Source organism: Mesoplodon mirus (assembly GCF_964341445.2).
Source record: "Mesoplodon mirus genome assembly, contig: HAP1_SCAFFOLD_800, whole genome shotgun sequence".
Classification (NCBI taxonomy): domain Eukaryota; kingdom Metazoa; phylum Chordata; class Mammalia; order Artiodactyla; family Ziphiidae; genus Mesoplodon; species Mesoplodon mirus.
In genome coordinates, this window is record NW_028295235.1 from 243 (window position 1) to 20,278 (window position 20,036).

A 20,036-nucleotide genomic window follows, 5' to 3' on the forward strand; every position below is an offset into this window, starting at 1 on the left:
AACATGAATACATTGTTAATGGACTTGTAGCATGAAAGCTTTAAAGTTAAATATACATTTACATATGACCAAGCAATTACCTAATAGTTCATACTTATCCAAGAGATATGAAGTCTTATGTCGCACAAATTTGTTCACAAAAATGTGTAACACCATTATTCATAATAGGTAAAACTGGATATGACCAAAATATCCAAGATTTTTTTTAAACATCTTTATTGGAGTATAATTGCTTTACAGTGGTGTGTTAGTTTCTGCTTTATAACAAAGTGAATCAGTTATACATATACATATGTTCCCATATCTCTTCCCTCTTGCATCTCCCTCCCTCCCACCCTCCCTATCCCACCCCTCTAGGTGGTCACAAAGCACCGAGCTGATTTCCCTGTGCTCTGCGGCTGCTTCCCACTAGCTATCTATTTTACGTTTGGTAGTGTATATATGTCCATGCCACTCTCTCAGTTTGTCACAGCTTCCTCTTCCCCCTCCCCATATCCTCAAGTCCATTCTCTAGTAGGTCTGTGTCTTTATTCCCATCTTACCCCTAGGTTCTTCATGACCTTTTTTTTTTTCTTCTTAGATTCCATATATATGTTAGCATACGGTATTTGTTTTTCTCTTTCTGACTTACTTCACTCTGTATGACAGACTCTAGGTCCATCCACCTCACTACAAATACATCAATTTCGTTTCTTTTTATGGCTAAGTAATATTCCATTGTATATATGTGCCACATCTTCTTTATCCATTCATCCGATGATGGACACTTATGTTGCTTCCATGTCCTAGCTATTGTAAATAGAGCTGCAGTGAACATTTTGGTACATGACTCTTTTTGAATTATGGTTTTCTCAGGGTATAGGCCCAGTACTGGGATTGCGGGGTCGTATGGTAGTTCTATTTTTAGTTTTTCAAGGAACCTCCATACAGTTCTCCATGGTGGCTGTATCAATTTACATTCCCACCAACAGTGCAGTAGGGTTCCCTTTTCTCCACACCCTCTCCAGCACTTATATGGTACTGGCACAAAAACAGAAATATAGATCAATGGAACAGGATAGAAAGCCCAGAGATAACCCCACACACATATGGTCACCTTATCTTTGATAAAGGAGGCAAGAATATACAGTGGAGAAAAGACAGCCTCTTCCATAAGTGGTGCTGGGAAAACTGGACAGGTACATGTAAAAGTATGAAATTAGAACACTCCCTGACACCATACACAAAAATAAACTCAAAATGGATTAAAGCCCTAAATGTAAAGCCAGACACTATCAAACTCCTAGAGGAAAACATAGGCAGAACACTCTATGACATAAATCACAGCAAGATCCTTTTTGACCCACCTCCTAGAGAAATGGAAATAAAAACAAAAATAAACAAATGGGACCTAATGAAACTTAAAAGCTTTTTTTGCACAGCAAAGGAAACCATAAACAAGACGAAAAGACAACCCTCAGAATGGGAGAAAATATTTGCAAATGAAGCAACTGACAAAGGATTTATCTCCCAAATTTAGAAGCAGCTCATGCAGCTCAATATCAAAGAAACAAACAACCCAATCTAAAAATGGGCAAAAGACCTAAATAGACATTTCTCCAAAGAAGATATACAGACTGCCAACAAACACATGAAAGGATGCTCAACATCACTAATCATTAGAGAAATGCAAATCAAAACTACATTGAGGTATCACCTCACACCGGTCAGAATGGCCATCATCAGAAAATCTCCAACAAGATTTATATGGGTGAACCAGTTGTGGTATATCCATACAATGTCATATCATACAGCAGTAGAAGGATAGAATTATGAGGAATGCAACAAGGATGAATCTCAGAAACACTATGCTGAGAAAAAAGCTAGACACACAAGAGTATGTACTTTATGTTTCTGTTTATATGACTTTCTAGAAAAGGAAAAATGAATCTATGGCGACAGAAAACATATCAGCAGTTGCCTGTATCAAAGATGGAGTAGAGAGTGACTGCAAAGAGGAAAGGGAAAACTGCAAAAGGGGGTAATAGGAAAATTGTCTACCTTGATGGAAACAGAGTTACAAAATATTTACATTTGTCAAAATTCATTAAAGTGTACATTCAAGTTAGTATATTTTTTATATTATACCACAATATATTTCTTTTAATAAAAATAATTATGAAGAGTAGGTAAGTGGGCAAAGGACCTGAACGCCAGCTTTAGCTATGTTAGAGCTGTAAAATCAAAAAAGATCAAGTTGCCCCTAATTTAAAAACCAGGAAAATGCATAGAAGTTGAGGAATAGAGATTTTAACTTATTTTAAGAGTGAGTTTTCTAACAATTAGAGCTTCCTAAAAATGAAATAAACTTATTTTGAGTTGCAATTTCTTTCTCAGTGAGGACATTCAAGTACAAGATGACGATCATTTTTCAGGTATGTTGTAGAAGTGCCTTAGAGATTGAAATTTGCATTAACCAATACTTAAGATGATTCAATAACATCAGAAAATATGCTATATTTATATATGCTCTTTTATGATAGAGTTCTGTCTATAATGTTTTCTAAAATATCCTTTGAATTAATATTTCAATAGTAGTCTCCAGTGCTGCAAATGTAGGCCAGAAAGTTAGATCTGTGCACAGTCTATTTTTTAAGAAGCTTGTAATCTGGAAGAGAAGATAGACAAAAATGTTGTAGCAAAATGCAGTAAGTTTCATAATAGAGATATCCTCATGCTCTTATATGACATGGAAGCAGTGTCACATTCTTAATATGTCATCTTTTTCTGAAATACTTCAGTATTAATTTCTAACAATGATAATAATTAATTAAGGCATGAATTATTTACGGAGAGATACTAGTTATTCCTAAAATATTTGGAGATTGTTTTAACATGAAGGTATTTCTTAGAATACCTCCAGTAAAGTTCCAAAACGTGTCTTTCAAAGCCTAAATGTGTTTGTACAATCCTGAAAACCTCAAGGAAAAATGTGAATGTTGCTGATTATCCACCATTTAAAGTTTTCTAGGCTTTGGCATTTTTCTGCAAGTATAAATAATTGACTATGAACTATGCAGAGAGTTGTTTTACCTGAATTTCTTTGAGATCCATCAGATGTGGCCATTAAAATGAGCCAATCTCCTCCATTACAACTACTCACTGTGCAGGCTTCTAGTCAAGCATTGGTGGAGATAGCGCAGCTCAATTTAAATTTAAAATTCAAGGTAATGTAACTAAACAAGTTAGTCCTATCCTTTTCCCCTTACTTTCCCTTAGAGAGTTTTTGAAGTTAGGGATTTGTAAAATGAAAATATTAAACCAAATTTAATAGCAAAATGTCATTGATATCATTAGTGAAACCAAGCCCAGTTTCCATTTACCCCAAAGTATAAATCGCCTATCTGAGAAGCAGTTCAAATTTAAGTCATGTCAGATTGGTGGTCTTTCTGAGTTTCAGTTTGGAACTCTTATTTGAAGTCATTGTTTCATTCAAGAGCACCTCAATATCAATAGCAGATTTTCTACTTCAGCAAAAGCCTTGATGTACATCAGTGCCATTGGGTCCAGAGGATAGCCTCTTTGTACGTTTTTTCCTCCCAGTCTCACTGCAATGTTAAAGTCACTGATATCACAGAGCACACTTCTAATCCTAACTATATGCCCTAATTTTGGCAGAAATCCACTCCTCCACTTTTATGCAATGTATTAACAACCAGAAATTTAATTGTATTTGTTGAGACTGTAATATCAACGTGAAGCATTCCTTTTTTGAAGCTCAAATTCTTAATACTTGCTTTCCCCTTTGCAAGAAATACTTACTCCTTTACTCCCTTGTCCCCTTAGGCTACCTACCCTCATACATCAGTTAAGAAGACATTTCACAAGGGATGCCTTTCCTCATCCTTCCAGGTGAGAAAGGCTCCCTGTTCCATGGCTCATAGTACCCTGTCTATATTTACTACAATTAGTAATTATTCTTTAGACTGCAGGCTCTAAGAAATATGGACAATGCTTGCTTTTCCACACCTTGTATTACCAGCACCTAATGCAGTGCCTGGGACATAGTAGAAGTTCTATAAATATGTAATGATTGATGAATGAATGAATGAACGAATGTGTTAGTAACAAGATAAATGCATAAATCGTATTTGTAAAGCACAATACAAAGTAATTTCATTAATATTCACCCACTTATTTGTACCTTTATACCCTTCTCTTCATTTATATATCTTAGAATTACTTTTAATTTTATCAGCAGGGATACAGGATTTAATGATGAAATTTTGATGAAATGTATTAGAAATATTTGTGAGTGAGTAAGCACTATGCCATGGTGAGAGAGAGAAAAAAAATAAAAGCTATTGCTATATTCTTGACTCAAGTCATACTCAATATTATTTGTTACATATTATATTACACACACAAATGCATTCTCACTGGCATGGTATCACCTACATTATTATAATTTCCATTTCCTTCCCAATCCCTTTAAAGCCCACATCTGACCCTTAGACTTATTAAATTGCATTGTTTTAAACCACTTCTCCAATTTGTCAAGGTCATATTATGGTCATGTTGAATTTTGATCTTGACAAAGTATTAATCAGTCTTATCAACTAAAGAGAACTGTAAATTACTAAATCCACATGCTTTTCTATCATCCTAGACTTGATGAAAATACTAAGTAGCCTCTGGCCCAGGATTGACCTCTACATATAAAACTTCTGTCCACTTTGGTTGAGAAGGAACTATAAATGAGTTTAATTGTTCTACCTACTTTGTTTCCAATAAATAGGTCTCTGGTGCTGATCTATTTTTATAAATTTGTGAATGAATTCAATTAGTAACATTTTTTTATAATATTAATATTTAATGTCTGATTTCAAGTCATGGATGAAAAAATGCTAACATCAATGAAAACTACTACTTGCCCAAATAGATTAATAATAGTAAGAACAGTTAAAGTAGATTTTAAATCTACTGTCATGTTTATTTACTTTCCTGAATTGTTCCCACTGTGCCACTTCCTTACTTTCTGAATATGACAGGTTCATGCATGACGTCTTCCTCTAGATGCTGTGCCATTAAGAAATCTCACTGATTATAATAGGTGATCATCTATGATGGATAATAAGATAAATATGCTTGTGCATTTTCAATCACAAATCCATGTCTTGCACAATGAAATGATTTTACTTGTTGCTTGATCACGGGGACTTCTTCCTCTGAATAAATAAGACTTGACTTTGCCTCTTTATGCAGTCATCTGTTCACAGTTCTGCCTCTCTCCAGTAGACTGTGTCTCCTTAAAGACAAATGAATATTCATTCATCTTTGATCCCCACTGCTTAGCATGCATAGTAATTGTTCAACAAATATTTGTTTAATAAATTAAACACCAATATGCCGTGAAGTAGGAAAATCTGGAGATGTGAGTGGTCAAGATGGGGGGTGTGATTAAAGGACCCCTCTGAATTCTAAGAACAACATACTTAGGAGGGAATGCATGAGTAATCAATGGGGCTGACTACTTGACAACTAGTATGTATTCAACTTTCAAATTCTATATTATAAGCATCCCTGAGTGTAATTTGAAATGGATAGACAGGAATCTTTATTTTATTTTTTCTAATGAGGAAGCAGTGTAGGTCTCTATTCTCATGGCCTCTGTTGCTTCCTATGAATACTTCTCCAATATCTTGACATAATCATTTTCCAGAAGCCAAGAGAGTCCAAAAGAAAATGACAAACAACAGAAACTGCTTTCATTTTCTAGTGTTTGGAAAAACATAAAAATAGGTTTAAGTTTTTCAAACATACTTAGATTTCATGAGATTTTACTTGGTTTATAATCAATATGATAAGATGCATATATATGTATATATAGAATCATCATTCATTTTAAATTGGAAATAATGTGTATCCCCATGGCTGATTTGCAAACTGTCAATAATAAGAACCAAGCTTATGTCCTCCTAAGTCTTTTGTAGCCCCATTTTAACACATTTTCTGAAAGTTATTTCACTTCAACCACTCTAGATACTTTCTATAAAAACAATAGATGACTTTTTAAATTTTTCATTTCAAAATGAAAATATTAAAATATGCTACAAATTGGTGCAATAATGGAAGCTACAACTTACCATGTAAGTTTGTTTGTAATTGAGCAAAATATGTTCCAATAATTTTTGCATTGTATTTGCCTTTCTCTCTGTAATTATTAACCCTTTTTCTTTTACTATGGAATGTGAATTTTGATTTCTCATCTTCAAATTTGCCTTTAAATACATTTCTACCCCTATTTTTCTTCCATCTGGAAGCTAAGTTTTCAAGAGAAAATTTGTTTCCACAAATATTGAATGTCTTCATATTAGGAATAATTCTAATGCAACTACTTTGTATTTGGAAATGTGCCACTGTGTTTAGGAAGGCTAAACACATACTTTTGGGTAAGTTCAAAAAAGATTACTCCAATGATTCAACCAAATATATTTCAAGCATATTGATAAGAAATTTCAAACTAATTGTGTGTGATAGCCATCAATTAAAGACGTAAAATGAATGCCTGCTATTTTAAAACATAATTAAGCCAAGGAAAAGCTATGCATAACTAGCATGTTCCGTAAAGGTAATTGGCTCACTAACTAAATTCTAACAGCCCATTCACATTTCTAGATTTTAATTGAAGAATGGATGGAAATAGTAAGGTGAGCTCATTGCCCAATACACATAAGCATGTGACAATTTTAATTTCTGCAGAGATGCCCATATCGTATGAAATCTTATTAATATTGTGATGGAATACAGTGAATCATGCTGTGAAAGAAGCACATATTTGACTGTTGTACATGTGTTCACACACACACACACACACACACACACAAACACACAGATACACACACATTTCTTTTCTCTCCTCTCTATTCTCATTTCAGTCCCATTTTTCCTTTTCTTAGGTATAACTGGTATCATGAATTTAATATAAATATTTTGAATCCATGCTTGAAGTTTTTACTATATGCAAATGAATCCATGAAAAATACATGATTGCTTTGAGTTTTAAAAATTTGTATACATGTCATCATGCCAAATATGTAATCTTGAAAATCATTTATCATGTATATAATTAATTATTTCGAGTGAAGTATTGCATTGCATCTTAAAAATAGTTTATATATGTCTTTTGTAAGCAGCAAAAACTGGAATTTTTAAATTTATTTTTATTATCTCTGTGATCAAATGTATTGTGATTATTGATCTATTTCTCCTTTATTTTTCTATGTTTTATCCCTCCCAGTACTAACTTCGTTTAAACACATTTTTCATTCTCTTTTTATGGTCTACCTTTTTATGAATCATATATGAAGTATTCATTTTTAGTGTTTTCTGAAAAATTTGACATATATTTCTAACTTTAAAAAGTCTAAAACTAATTATCTCATCTTCCTCCTAAGCGGTTCATGGACCCCTCAAATTTTAAATCTGATCTTCAGTATTTCAGTATATTATCTAGTGTTTTAGTTTTACTTTGTACATACCCCCATTGGCTATTATTTTTTACACTCAACCGTTATTCAGATTCATTCCAACATTACAAATTTCTTTGCTGGTCACTGTTCAGTGCACCTTCCTACTTCTTTTTATGCTTATTTTCTTTCTTACTGAAGAACATTCTTTGTACAATGGTCTCCAATCTTGCCTAAAACACATGAGAATTATGTGAGAACTTTTTAAAGCTCCCATTATTGAAACACCGCCTAGATCACTTTGGTTAAAAAAAAAAATCTCAAAGTATTGGCTTTAGGCATCAGAATATTTTTTAATGCCTTCAGACAATTCCAACAGCTGCTGCCACTGCTTTAGTCATTTGTTGTTGTTACAGTTTGTGGGTGGTAATTCCTCTTTGTCTAGGAATGAAAATTTCTTTACTTCTTGTTCTTGAGTAGTTTTTTAAAATGAGGTGTAGAATTTTAATTTGGACAGCTATATGTCCTCAGTACTTTGAAGATATTATTCTATTGTTTTCCAGCATCTACCTGTTTTCTGATAAGACAGCGAATATTTAAAGCCAGCCCTCAAAAACAAGGCTTATTATTTCCAGGGCCCCCTTGAATTTCTTGGTTTCAACTCCTCCTCACTATTCTAATGTTGAATTTGTTTTTTCCCCTTAAATCCTGAGACTGGGGATCCCCCCCCCTTTTTTGTAAGCTTGTTCATTTGCTTTTTATATGTTGCTACATGTAAAAGCAACATATAAAAGAAAACACAAGTATAACAAACTGTGTGTTCAGATTGGAAGAAAGGATTCTCAATATCTGTTCAGCCTATCGTATTGACTGAAAGCATTTACCTTGTTTCTTTTACAACTAACTTGAATATTATGAGTCTTACATCTATACAGTACTCTTCACCCTTCTTGGAATGTCTATGCTCAATAAGGACATTAGTTGATTTGTCACTAATATTGCTTTCCCTACATGTGACCTCATTCAGAGTTCTATCCTGTCCCATATACATAGCATAATCTTATATTTTGTATCTAACTGGCATCAGTTTTCCAGTTTTTTTTTCGATTTACTTTTAAGCTTTACTTTTAGCAAGACTGTACTGAAACACTCTTACACTTTAATAGATCTAATTGTCTGGACTTAAAATAATAGATTTCTCTATCACAGGGGAATTTGTCTTTACAGATACTGATTTCTGTTCTCTGCACATGTTTTCATGTTATATGCCCAGTGTAATATGAAGCGAGTTAATTTATTGTGTTACATATAGTAAAGAATCCAGCAGAATAATGTTATTTAGGTTTTTTTTCATTATTTCTATGAATAACAACAACATCAACAATAATAGTAATAGAAAAGATAATTTTTACCTATAGCAAGTCTCAGTTTTTTCTTAAATGCAGTAGAAGGCCCTTCACACTCTATTTGTCAGCTTGGCTTCAGGTTTTCATTTTGTTGGCTAGAAGACAGATAAAGGGGATTATGGACAGAACTGAGCCTGGTTTCTGCTAATCTCCGACTTGAATTCTTTCAAGGGTTGCAAAATACGATTCAAGTATTTCACAGGCCTTTATAACCTTTGTCATCTGTCTGATATATGTGCCATCATGGGTGGATTTGGAACTGACATTTTATATCTCTGATCTCAACTGTATAAATATTTGTTTAGACTGACTATCAACATAGAACACAGACATTCTCTTCTGATGTATGGATGATACAATAGTCCTTAACTGGGCCCCTAAGGATGGGGCAGGCACAAACTAACAGAGGGCAATGAGGCAAATTTACAATGAACTCAGATTTTATATTTTCCTTTAGGTAAAAGAGTGGTTGCTTCTATACCAAAAAACTATTTCTTATAATTTGGGTTACATTAAAAATATCTCATATATACAGCCATTTATCTGAATCTATAATAGTGACTTGGTTTTCTCAAATACATTATATATGGAGTCCTTTAGACTGGAATTAAATTAATCATGGTTGTATTTTTTTTCTATTGACTTCCCAGCTATTTACCCCTAGGAAAACTCTCTTAAATAATCAAGAGAAATATTTTAGGCAACATTATGTAAATCATCACCCTTATTAGATGAATTAATATTCTTGAAGTTACAGCTCATTTCATGGAAATCAGATTAACCTGGTGTTATGGGCATTGTCATTTATCAGTAAGTTATTTGTTAATATGCTCAGTATGTGCCATAAAATATGTAACTTTAATAAGAGAATGGATCACCTCAAATAATTTAGCAAATCTTGAAAATGATAAGGATTAAAATTGTGGATGTATAAAGGACACAGAAGCTTGGAGAACTTTAAAACCATCTATTTCTATCCTGTTTCCCTCAGACAAGGAAATGAAGGCTGACACTTTAGCATGGTTTGGAAATCCTTCTAAAAATTATCTGACTTTCTCTTAGAATTAACAAGTAATTTAAAGTTTTAAGAACTGCAGAACTGATCACATGAATTACCATAATTTAGTCAAGATTTTTTTTGAATATCCACCTTTTGACAAACACTGTACATATATGTACCAGGCTGTAGAGATGAATAAAATCATCCTTAGTCTCAAATAACTGAAAGAAAAATCCCCCAATATTAGTGAATACTGAGGAATTAAGGATGATGCTATGAGAAAATTTTTATAATGTGAAACTTATTAAGTTAAATAAAATATTTTGCTTTTGAGATTAGAATGCCTTGTTTTTGTTCTAATGATACTGATGATAGATAGTGGTTGTATTTTGCAGAAGTTTTATGGGAGCAAAATAAAAACTTGGTAATGTGATATAAATTTGGTCCCCCAAGGCGATTTTTATTGTGATTTCTATTGGTGTTGTTAATGAGAGAAATTTCTGTGAGCTATTAGAAAAGAAAATGTGGATATCGATATCTAATCAAAAAGAAGGACAAAATAATGGATAATTAGAGAATATATATAACCAGTAAACTAAAAATATACTCACATGCTAAGGAAGCACAGTGGTGGAAGTTTTGCTCATCATAAAGCTTTAACAGTGAGTAGAAGTTATCTTGGTGTCTTGGGTGTGGGAAGATATGCTAACAACCAGTGATAGATCCGTTGTAAAATTTGGAACTGTTTCTTTGGTATTCAATTTCACTTAAGACCTGTGCTTCTGGACAGGATGGAGTAATAGGAACTGGATTTACTCTCCTGGCTTAAACTGCTAAAAGTAAAAATATATATATATTAAACAATAATTTTAGACATTGAACAACAAACAGCACAAGACAACGGTTGTATAAAGCTGTTAATTATAATGAAAACCCATAAAAACCAGTGGCATAATGTTTTATGTAATACAGTTAAATGTTGGTGTTTGAACAAGTCCCTGGTCACCTGTAAAAAATAAAGGTGGATTCTCTTTTCATATTTATTAACAAAATGAATTTCATAGGGATACAGTATTTAAATATGTTAAAATACTACAGTTACTAGAAGAAAACATTTTTGTTTTATTTAATAAAAGTTAATTTTAAAATTTTTTTTATATTTTTATGTGTTGCATTTATTGCTTTAAGATTATACAAATATGTTTTGATATAATTTAATACATGCAGCATCAAGTAGAGTATTCAATACACAGAGTATTCAATGGGTATAGCCTTAGTAGTGGGACCAAATTAGCCCTAGACTAAATTGTTTCAGTTGCAGCCTAATAAGGCTTACAAGGAAGCCTCCAAATGATCAAACTATTTCTTAACTACCTCTTTGAGCAAAGTTACAAATATTTAAAAAAATACAAAAACGCCCTGCAACCAGTAAAGTAAAATTCACAATATCTGACATGCAATCTAGAATTACCAGGGATGCAAAGACAAAGGAAAATATAACCCATAACAAGGAGAAAAATTAATTAATGAAAAGACACTGAAAAATGGTACAATCAGTAAACAAAGACATTCAAACAGTTATTATAACTAATTTTCATAGGTTCAAAAAGGTTAAAGGAAAGCATCAACATCTTAAATAGACATATAGAGGATATAAAAATAACCCAAATTGAGTTCCTAGAGATGAAAAATATAGTTTCTGAGATGAAAAATAAACTGGATGGGATTAAAAGAGATGAGGCAATGCAGAAGCAAAGATTGACCTCCCTGCAAAAGCAAAATTCTGTTATTATAATCTGTCCCACTGAGTAGTCCAAATATAAAGTCTGAAATGAAAAATGCCAGCTTGGTCACCTTTTTTCATTTCGAATTTGCTTTACCCTTGCTTTACCCTTTCAAAAATAATTAAAGTATAAAATTATGAAAATTGTATTCAATGGTATTAATATTAAGCATCTATCCATCTTATGGATTGCCCTGCATAATGCAAATATCTAAAATCTAAATATTATGTGTATATATACATATATGTATATATACATATATGTATATATATCTCACTAGCAGAATGAAAAGAAGATGTGAAAATACAACACAAGTTGTGGAGGAATATAGTAAAGGAAAGTAAAATAGTATTTTTTTTAGATATAGTTGCTCTACGCAGTGGAAAAATGATATATGGATTAGCATATTTTATTTTCTGAGAAGCATGAATCAATTTAAAAGGCGAATGGGCAGATGAATTTAAAGAATGAGTAATTTGAATACATTATCATTCTTCAATTTTTCTGTTACTGACAACATCCCCTTTAAGATTTTCAAAATGCTGAAAGGTGGGATTCCAAGATTTTTAGTTGCTATGGAAGCAATTATTAGCAAATCCTTTCTTCTAATCTCATTACAGAAAATACTGCTCTTTGTGCCCAGAGAACTCCCATTAGAACAGATAGCTAGTGGGAAGCAGCCACATAGCACAGGGAGATCAGCTGGGTGCTTTGTGACCACCTAGAGGGGTGGGATAGGGAGGGTGGGAGGGAGGGAGACGCAAGAGGGAAGTGATATGGGAACGTGTATATGTATAACTGATTCACTTTGTTATAAAGCAGAAACTAACACACTATTGTAAAGCAATTATACTCCAATAAAGATGTTAAGAAAAAAAAAAAAGGAACTGCATTTCGGAGCAGCTCAGAACATAGGGTGTAGCAGTCTGGAGCTATCCCACATTTCCTGTGTCTTATTAAATATTGTGTATATGTGCTATGTATTTATATCTCCATCTAAATATACATCTATATCTCCTAAAATACTGTCTCACATATAATGAAGGCACAGTTTCCAGATAGTTGTTCTGGTAGTCATTAGACAAAATATAGTCTCATTTATTTAAAAAATGTGAAATGAGAGAAATGTACGAAAAACTTGATCCATCTTCTGACTGAATTTGTAGTATTAGTACCTTCAGAAGAGGAAATAATTAATTTATTGTAAATTATTTTATTCCTCATTTATTAGAGAGGAAATTTATAAACTGAATCTGTTAGGGCTTAAAGGGTTTTTTTCCAGAAGATAATATCTGTGGTTCTCACCTTACACTGAGCAGTATATCACTAGTGAACAATCTGACAAATATGTACACTATTAAGTTATTTTATTTTAACCTGGCTTTTTAATACTATCATCTGATATACATCATATTAATTGACACTGCAATTTCTTCCTTGATTTGTATATTTTTTTCTACAAACACTTTGCATTCCATCTTCCACGTATCTGATTTACTCATCCATGTGATGGTCTTCATCTTCAGACATCTTGCTGTCTGAGCTGTTCAACCCTGTGACAGTAAAAGCACACTCACTAGGGACTAGGAGTTTGAGAAGGACTTAGAAAATTGTTTGACACCTGAAAAAAATGGCTCCAGGGTATGAAAAAAAAAATCTGCAAAATTGAGATCAAAACTTGTGTAATTAATTTTTTCAACTAATATTACTACAACAGCAATGTTACTCAGCTTTCATATAGTTATCTATAAATTATATTGGATATGTGACTTGGGCACATATTAATGCATTTGATAACATTTAGGGTAAAGCTTCTAAAAGGGCAATTGCCTAGGACTGAGGAAGGTTTAAAAATGGCCCTGCACAGAATGAACTAGAAGTGACTTGAATGGGAGGCTGAGGCAGAGATGCTGGACCCAGAGAGTTACAGAGCAGGCGTACATTGGAGAGAGCTTTCCTATATAGGAGAGCCAAGAATTTGTTACTTATTGAGCGGGGAGCATGAAGGTAGGGGACCCTATAATGAGAATCCTAGGATTGCTTCTAGATTTCTAACTTGGATAAGTGACAGGACGGTACTCTTTGGTGAATACTAAAGGAACAGCAACAGCAGCAAAAGTCTAAGAATGGAACTTTAACATATCACAATGCCACCTTTAAAGTAAATTTGGCATTCTTCTCCTTTTTGAATGAATGAAAATGCATTAATTAAAGACATACACGTTCACACACCTGCTAATATCTGCTCTTCTGCAATCATGTGTTTTCTGTATAGTGTCTAAATATCTATTCCAGTTAAAGTAGTGCTTAAACACTGCAATATGCCTCTTTTCAGCCAAAAAGAAAAACTGTCTATGACTGTTTCAACATATTTTAAATATATGTATAATCATTGCCAACTTATCTGCTTTGCAGATACTAGTTTCCTATACAATATTTAATATCTCCCTTTATTGAAAATGTCATTGCTCAGTATTATGATTGTTTTTCATTTTTATTATATGTCTGACTGTTAGAATTATTGATTAATCTCTTTATTAATGGAATGATCTCAACACAATGTTAAATACTCTTCTTCTCTACCATTATTGTATGTTATTTTAAAGATTTTCCATACAGTTACTTTAAATGGGATTTTCAGATTTTTCAGGCTTTTTGAAGTCAGTAGGATAGGCTCCAGTGAGTAAAAGAAATGCTGAAGAACAACAATATGAATTAAACAAATTTAAGTAGTTAAGAAAGCACTAATCTAGTCATTGAGAAATATATACTAATAGTTACATAGTATGTATATATAAATCAATAGTTTCAAAATGAGATAATCTACTGAACAAAATATCTTAAAATGTGAATGAAAAGATGTTGTCAAATCGCTATATGATTAAAGTACAAAAATTTGTATAAGCTTGGAATATAAATAATAAGTGCATTTTTGTCTGGGAGACAAGTTGTTATCTGGGAAACCTCAAGACATTTTGTAGATTATCGAAATCACTTTACTATCAATCTTGAGCATTTCTCCTATCAACTCTATAATTAGTATTGGAAATTAGCATGCTGACTCTATTTCACTATCAGGAACATTGAAGAAACTATTTCAAGTGCTAAACATTGGTTTTAACAAATAAAAAACAATTCATCTGAAGAAAATGCTACAATGAGCTGAGGAATTAAAAGATCTCAAAGTAGAGAAATTTCACTGACTGCAGTATACACAACTTGAAGGTAGAGTTTCTGTTTTTCCTGTTTGCCCTCCAAATTTTGGAACAGTGTTATATGCACAGTGCAGGGTAATAAGCAAATATTTAACAAATGAAAAGTACTGAATTCATTACCTTGTGGTACAAATTAGGATTTCTTTTGTACTGTAACTAGAAGATTTTAATTTCAGCATTATGAATTATTAATGTCTTTATCTGATTCCCAGTTCTGTGTCAACCAAACTTATTTGAGTGATAATTAGAGGACTTCATGTTTATCCTATCTTCTAGGATTTCACTTTTGCATATCTGTTAGTTCATAATTTTGACATTTTTATAGCACAACCAAAGACTATAAAAACACATGGAGCAAGCACTTGCCGAATAACTAAATAAAACAGGTTTCAGATATGAAACTAGAGCCATGCTTGGTTATACTTCTAAATGCTTCATCTAAAGAGAGACCTGCAACACTGCTGCATGAATTAATCACCTAGGGTGACTTTTAAGCCTACCAACAGCTGGCCCCTCTATCATATCTGATTTTATTCAATAGTCTAAATAATAATTTTTTGATCAAGAACTTTATTTTACTGGTTGTAAAAGTGCGCGCATGAACGCGCACACAATCCCCAGGGCTTTTAAAAATGGTGGGACAGAATTAATCATAACTATTGAGTTTAAATGTCATTTATCAACTTACTAAAGTGCAAGCATGCAGGGAAAATAAGCTAAAGACAAGACTTTTGTTTTTCAATTTATTTTTAAAAAGTCTTGTAGAAATCTTTATGAAATTAACACAAAACGGTAGTACCAAAAATCTTTTTGCTTTGTTTATTCCCTAGTCTGTGGCAATGTAAACAGTGGAAGTTAACCCGGAATTTAAGTTAAGGAAAGCTATATTGTATTAAGTTTAGCCAAACATTGTCTAACTTGCCATCATATTTTTTCAAATAAATAAAATTTCTATTCTCTTCCCTCTCTCCTCATCTCAAGGTATGTCAACTCTAACCCCGCCCCCCCATACACACACCTTGTTGCCTCTGGCATTATCTCCTCTACTAGACACGCTTTTGTACTTATTGCTACATAACAGTTCAACAATAAAATGTGATAAATGCAGGCAAAGTTGTTTCAAGAAGGAAGGTAAATGTCCTTACACATTTTCAACATAGAAACAGAATTTTTCAAAAGTGAGTTACAAAACAGCAAAATTAAAAAAAAATAGTTATAAAGTTTGCAGATAATGTTGTCATCCCTCTTAAAAGAACAGGGATAAGGCACAGAAGAAATGTAGTGTTGAGGACAATGAAAATCAGCAGTTATTGCAATCTATTTATGCTGCATTCAATGGATTTAGAAGACAGAGGCTTGAGTTCTGTCGTTATTACTTGTTTGCCATTTGATGGTGGGCAAAATATTTAATTTCATTGCGTTTCTGTTTCTATGCCTCTAAAATTTGGATTCCCAGGCTAAGAAAATATTTCAAATCTTTTCTAGGTCTAAAAGTCACACACCTTAGTGTACCCTTTATAAAGGCCACATTTTCACAAAAGATAGCATTCTTGTAAAACACCTTTATAGAAAGAAAAAGCTATATTTAGAAGGTCCACTCAGTGTCCAGGGTTTTCTGAAGTCGTACTGCTGTTTATAACCAGGTGTAGGCCAGTAGGACAACACATTTGCTTTAATAACTGTCCAGATTTCTTGGAGTTAAAGATAAGTTTTCCATTATTCTAAGTGTTGACCTAAGAAATTATTGAAAGAATTGTTCTAATTTACTTATTGAATTGCCCAGTTCTCACATGGCCTGACATGAAAGGTGATTTAAAAGATTGCATTTAAGTTTGGACATATAGCCTTCATCCTGCTGTTTCATCACAGACCTCTTACAGGATAAACACGTGCAACCATTTTGAGTTTCTGAATGGGAGTGCTCCTTATAGTATTTTCCCCTTATAAATTTCTTGCCAACTTACTCCAATTTGAATGCAGGTAGAAATTTATAAATTTCTCCAAGAACTTATTTTTATTTTTATGAATCTTACTGATTTTGTTTTAATACCGAGGACTTTATCAAGTTCATAGACATTTGATAGAATAAAAAGCAAAAGCATAATTAGGAAAAATCCAAAAACCTCAAATAGAAAATAAGATGCTAGGTTGTTAGTAACAGAAATTAGCACAAATAGACTGAAAAACTGACCACCGTTGTAAACTGAGCTTTTAACTATGGGAGTCGCCAGGAAAAGGAGGGTTACCTGACTCAGGGCTCTTCTCCTCTTTCTTTGCCTTCTTTTAACAATCTCGAAAATTAAAGAAAGATTGAAATGACAATAAAAATAATTTATTTCCCAAACCATTTGAGAGTAGCTGCCAACACAATGCAATGTCTCCCCCAAATCCTCTAGTATTTCCTACAAACATATATCCAAATATAATCATGAAAATCAGGAAATTAACACTGACACATGACCACAGAGCTACTAATCCTCAGACCCCTTTCAAGTTTTGTCAATTATCCCCATCATGTCCTTCATAATAAAAGGATCAGCCCAGTGTCACATGTTGCATTTAGCTGTCCTGTCTCTTTAGTTTTTTAATCTGGAAAATTTTCTCAGGCTTCCCTTGAATTTCATGAACTAGAAAATTTTAAAGAATATGGATCAGTTACTTTGTAGGATTTAGCTGTTTGTATTTGTCTCATGATTATTCAGGATATGTGTAGTTGGCAGGAATAACACAGTGGTGAAGCTCTGTTCTTCTCACTGCTTCCTATCAAACAATTTCGGCAAACTTTTAACTTGTAACCTTACTGGAATATTATTTTACTCATTTGATTAAGGTGTATCACCCAGTCTTCTCCATTGTAAAGTTATTTTTTTCTCCATTATTAATAATTTTTGTGGTAAGGCACTTTGTAATTATGTAAATATCCTGTTCCTCATCAAACATAATTTATTCAATTTAATTATTTAAATCAGTATGAACTCATAGACTCCTATTTTATTCAATTGACTATAATATGTTTCTACCATTATTAATTTTGAGGCTTAGATTGTTCAAGATTTGTCCAGTGGAAACCCCTTCAGTTTGGCTTCTATATCCTTTGATGTTTCCCAATTATTCTGTGATATCTCCCTTCTTTTTTTTTTTAAACATCTTTATTGGAGTATAATTGCTTTACAATGGGGTGTTAGTTTCTGCTTTATAACAAAGTGAATCAGCTATACATATACATACATCCTCATATCTCCTCCCTCTTGCATCTCCTTCCCTCCCACCCTCCTTACCCCACCCCTCTAGGTGGTCGGTCACAAAGCACCAAGCTGATCTCCCTGTGCTATGCAGCTGCTTCCCACTAGCTATCTATTTTACGTTTGGTAGGGTATATAGGTCCATGCCTCTCTCTCGCTTTGTCACAGCTTACCCTTCCCCCTCCCCATATCCTCAAGGCCATTCTCTAGTAGGTCTGTGTCTTTATTCCTGTTTTACCCCTCGGTTCTTCATGACATTTTTTTTTTTTTAGATTCCATATATATGTGTTAGCATACGCTATTTGTCTTTCTCTTTCTGATGTCACTCTGTATGACAGACTCTAGGTCCATCCACCTCACTACAAATAACTCAATTTCATTTCTTTTTATGGCTGATCCCTTACTTCTTGAAACAATAATATGTTCTAGAGTCATCTTCTATTTTCCCTATAGTGGTTCTAGAATCAGCCATTTCTCCAAAGAGCTTTAATTCCTTCAGTTGGAGAGCTGTATTTAGAAACCAAGATCTGGACACTAGGTGTATTCATTGCTCTTGGGAAGTAGTGGTCCCAGGTATTCTCAATAGGCAGGGCTAGGGGATTTATGTACATATATACATACACACATATGAAAACATATATTCATAACCACTTACATATATTCACAAACACATTCATAAACATATGCATACATATTGTCTATGTTTATTCTTATAATGTCTCTATATTGAAAATACATCCTCCATTCCCTTTCAACACCCTTTCATTCCAGTTTTTGCCCTTTTCATATTTTAACTCCCTCCACAGATATTAAAATAACACTGATTACCATATTGTTAATATCCTTACTTATTTGATCAATCTTCCTGTATTTAAGTAAATTCTTGTAGCTGCCACTTTCCCATCCACACATTTTCTCCACCTGGCACGGGTTATGACTATCTGTACAGAGTGGTTGCCAAGGCCACTTCCTCATGTGGATGCCCTTTCACACGAATCAGACTTCAGCAGTCAACTCCAGGCTCCCTTATGCAGACATCCTCTCCCCTTTCTCAGACTCTGAGACCCAATGCCAAGTCATGTGGCTCCTTGAATGCCCACCTCCCCCATGCTGACAAAGGGTTATTTTACCTCACTTTATGGACTAATTTGTTCAAGAAGGGAAGGGATCACAACACTAAAAAGCAGTTATACTCCAATAAAGATATAAAAAAAAGGAGGGAAGGGACAAGGAAGGGGATGAAGGGAGGTGGACAGGGATGAACAGGTATCTTTTTTTTCTAAACAATATTTGAAGAGGTCCTTCATTTAGAAGTTACAAAGACATTATGAAGTATCAGCTGAAGAACTGAAACAACGACATATATTTACACATCTATATCCCTACATCTATGACACACAATGTACACCTAATTTTATAGCAACCAAAATATAATTTAACAAAACTTATGATGCTTAGCCATACACTTTAATACTCAGCAACTTAAAAAAATATGCAGTGCCATTTGGCTGTTAACTATCAGTCCATTTATATGAATGGATTTGTAAAACTTCTAGCCAAGAGTGCTTGGGATAGCGTCTCTACTGGTCCTACTGGATCCTCTTCTTCTTTTGTCACTCTTTTCAGTCATTTGTTGATTCTCCATTGTATCTCATTGGTGACTTGCATGACCTTTGCTAATCATATCTGGGCAAATACCCCAGCTTGGTGTCTCTCAAAGGGCTGACTGAAAACCATCTGCAACAGAATCAACTGTGGTACTAGATAAAATTCAGGTCCACAGGCCCTGTTCTGATTTCCTGCTCAGAAGCTCTTTAGAGAGTAATGAGTATTTGGAAAATACCTTAGCTAATTCTCACACATTAACACTGAAACCATGGTGTAGTTTGCATGTCTACAATTCCTCAAAGTTCACAGTTTAAAACACATAGGTCTCACCAA

The 20,036-nt window shown here is 33.4% G+C and overlaps 1 protein-coding gene across 1 annotated transcript in view; it reads right to left on the reverse strand.

Annotated features, from left to right (window-relative positions):
• Positions 1-3,673: 3,673 nt before the first annotated feature.
• The window catches only part of LOC309797622 (uncharacterized protein), a gene marked incomplete at its 5' end in the record, with an annotated part of 105,547 nt that continues 89,184 nt past the window's right edge, over positions 3,674-20,036 (reverse strand). The window contains 3 exons of the mRNA XM_082646089.1: positions 3,674-5,287; positions 8,861-8,949; positions 10,466-10,687. Of these exons, the coding sequence (XP_082502215.1) occupies positions 10,618-10,687 (70 nt within the window). The 3' untranslated portion in view covers positions 3,674-5,287; positions 8,861-8,949; positions 10,466-10,617. The remainder of the gene's footprint in view (positions 5,288-8,860; positions 8,950-10,465; positions 10,688-20,036) is intronic.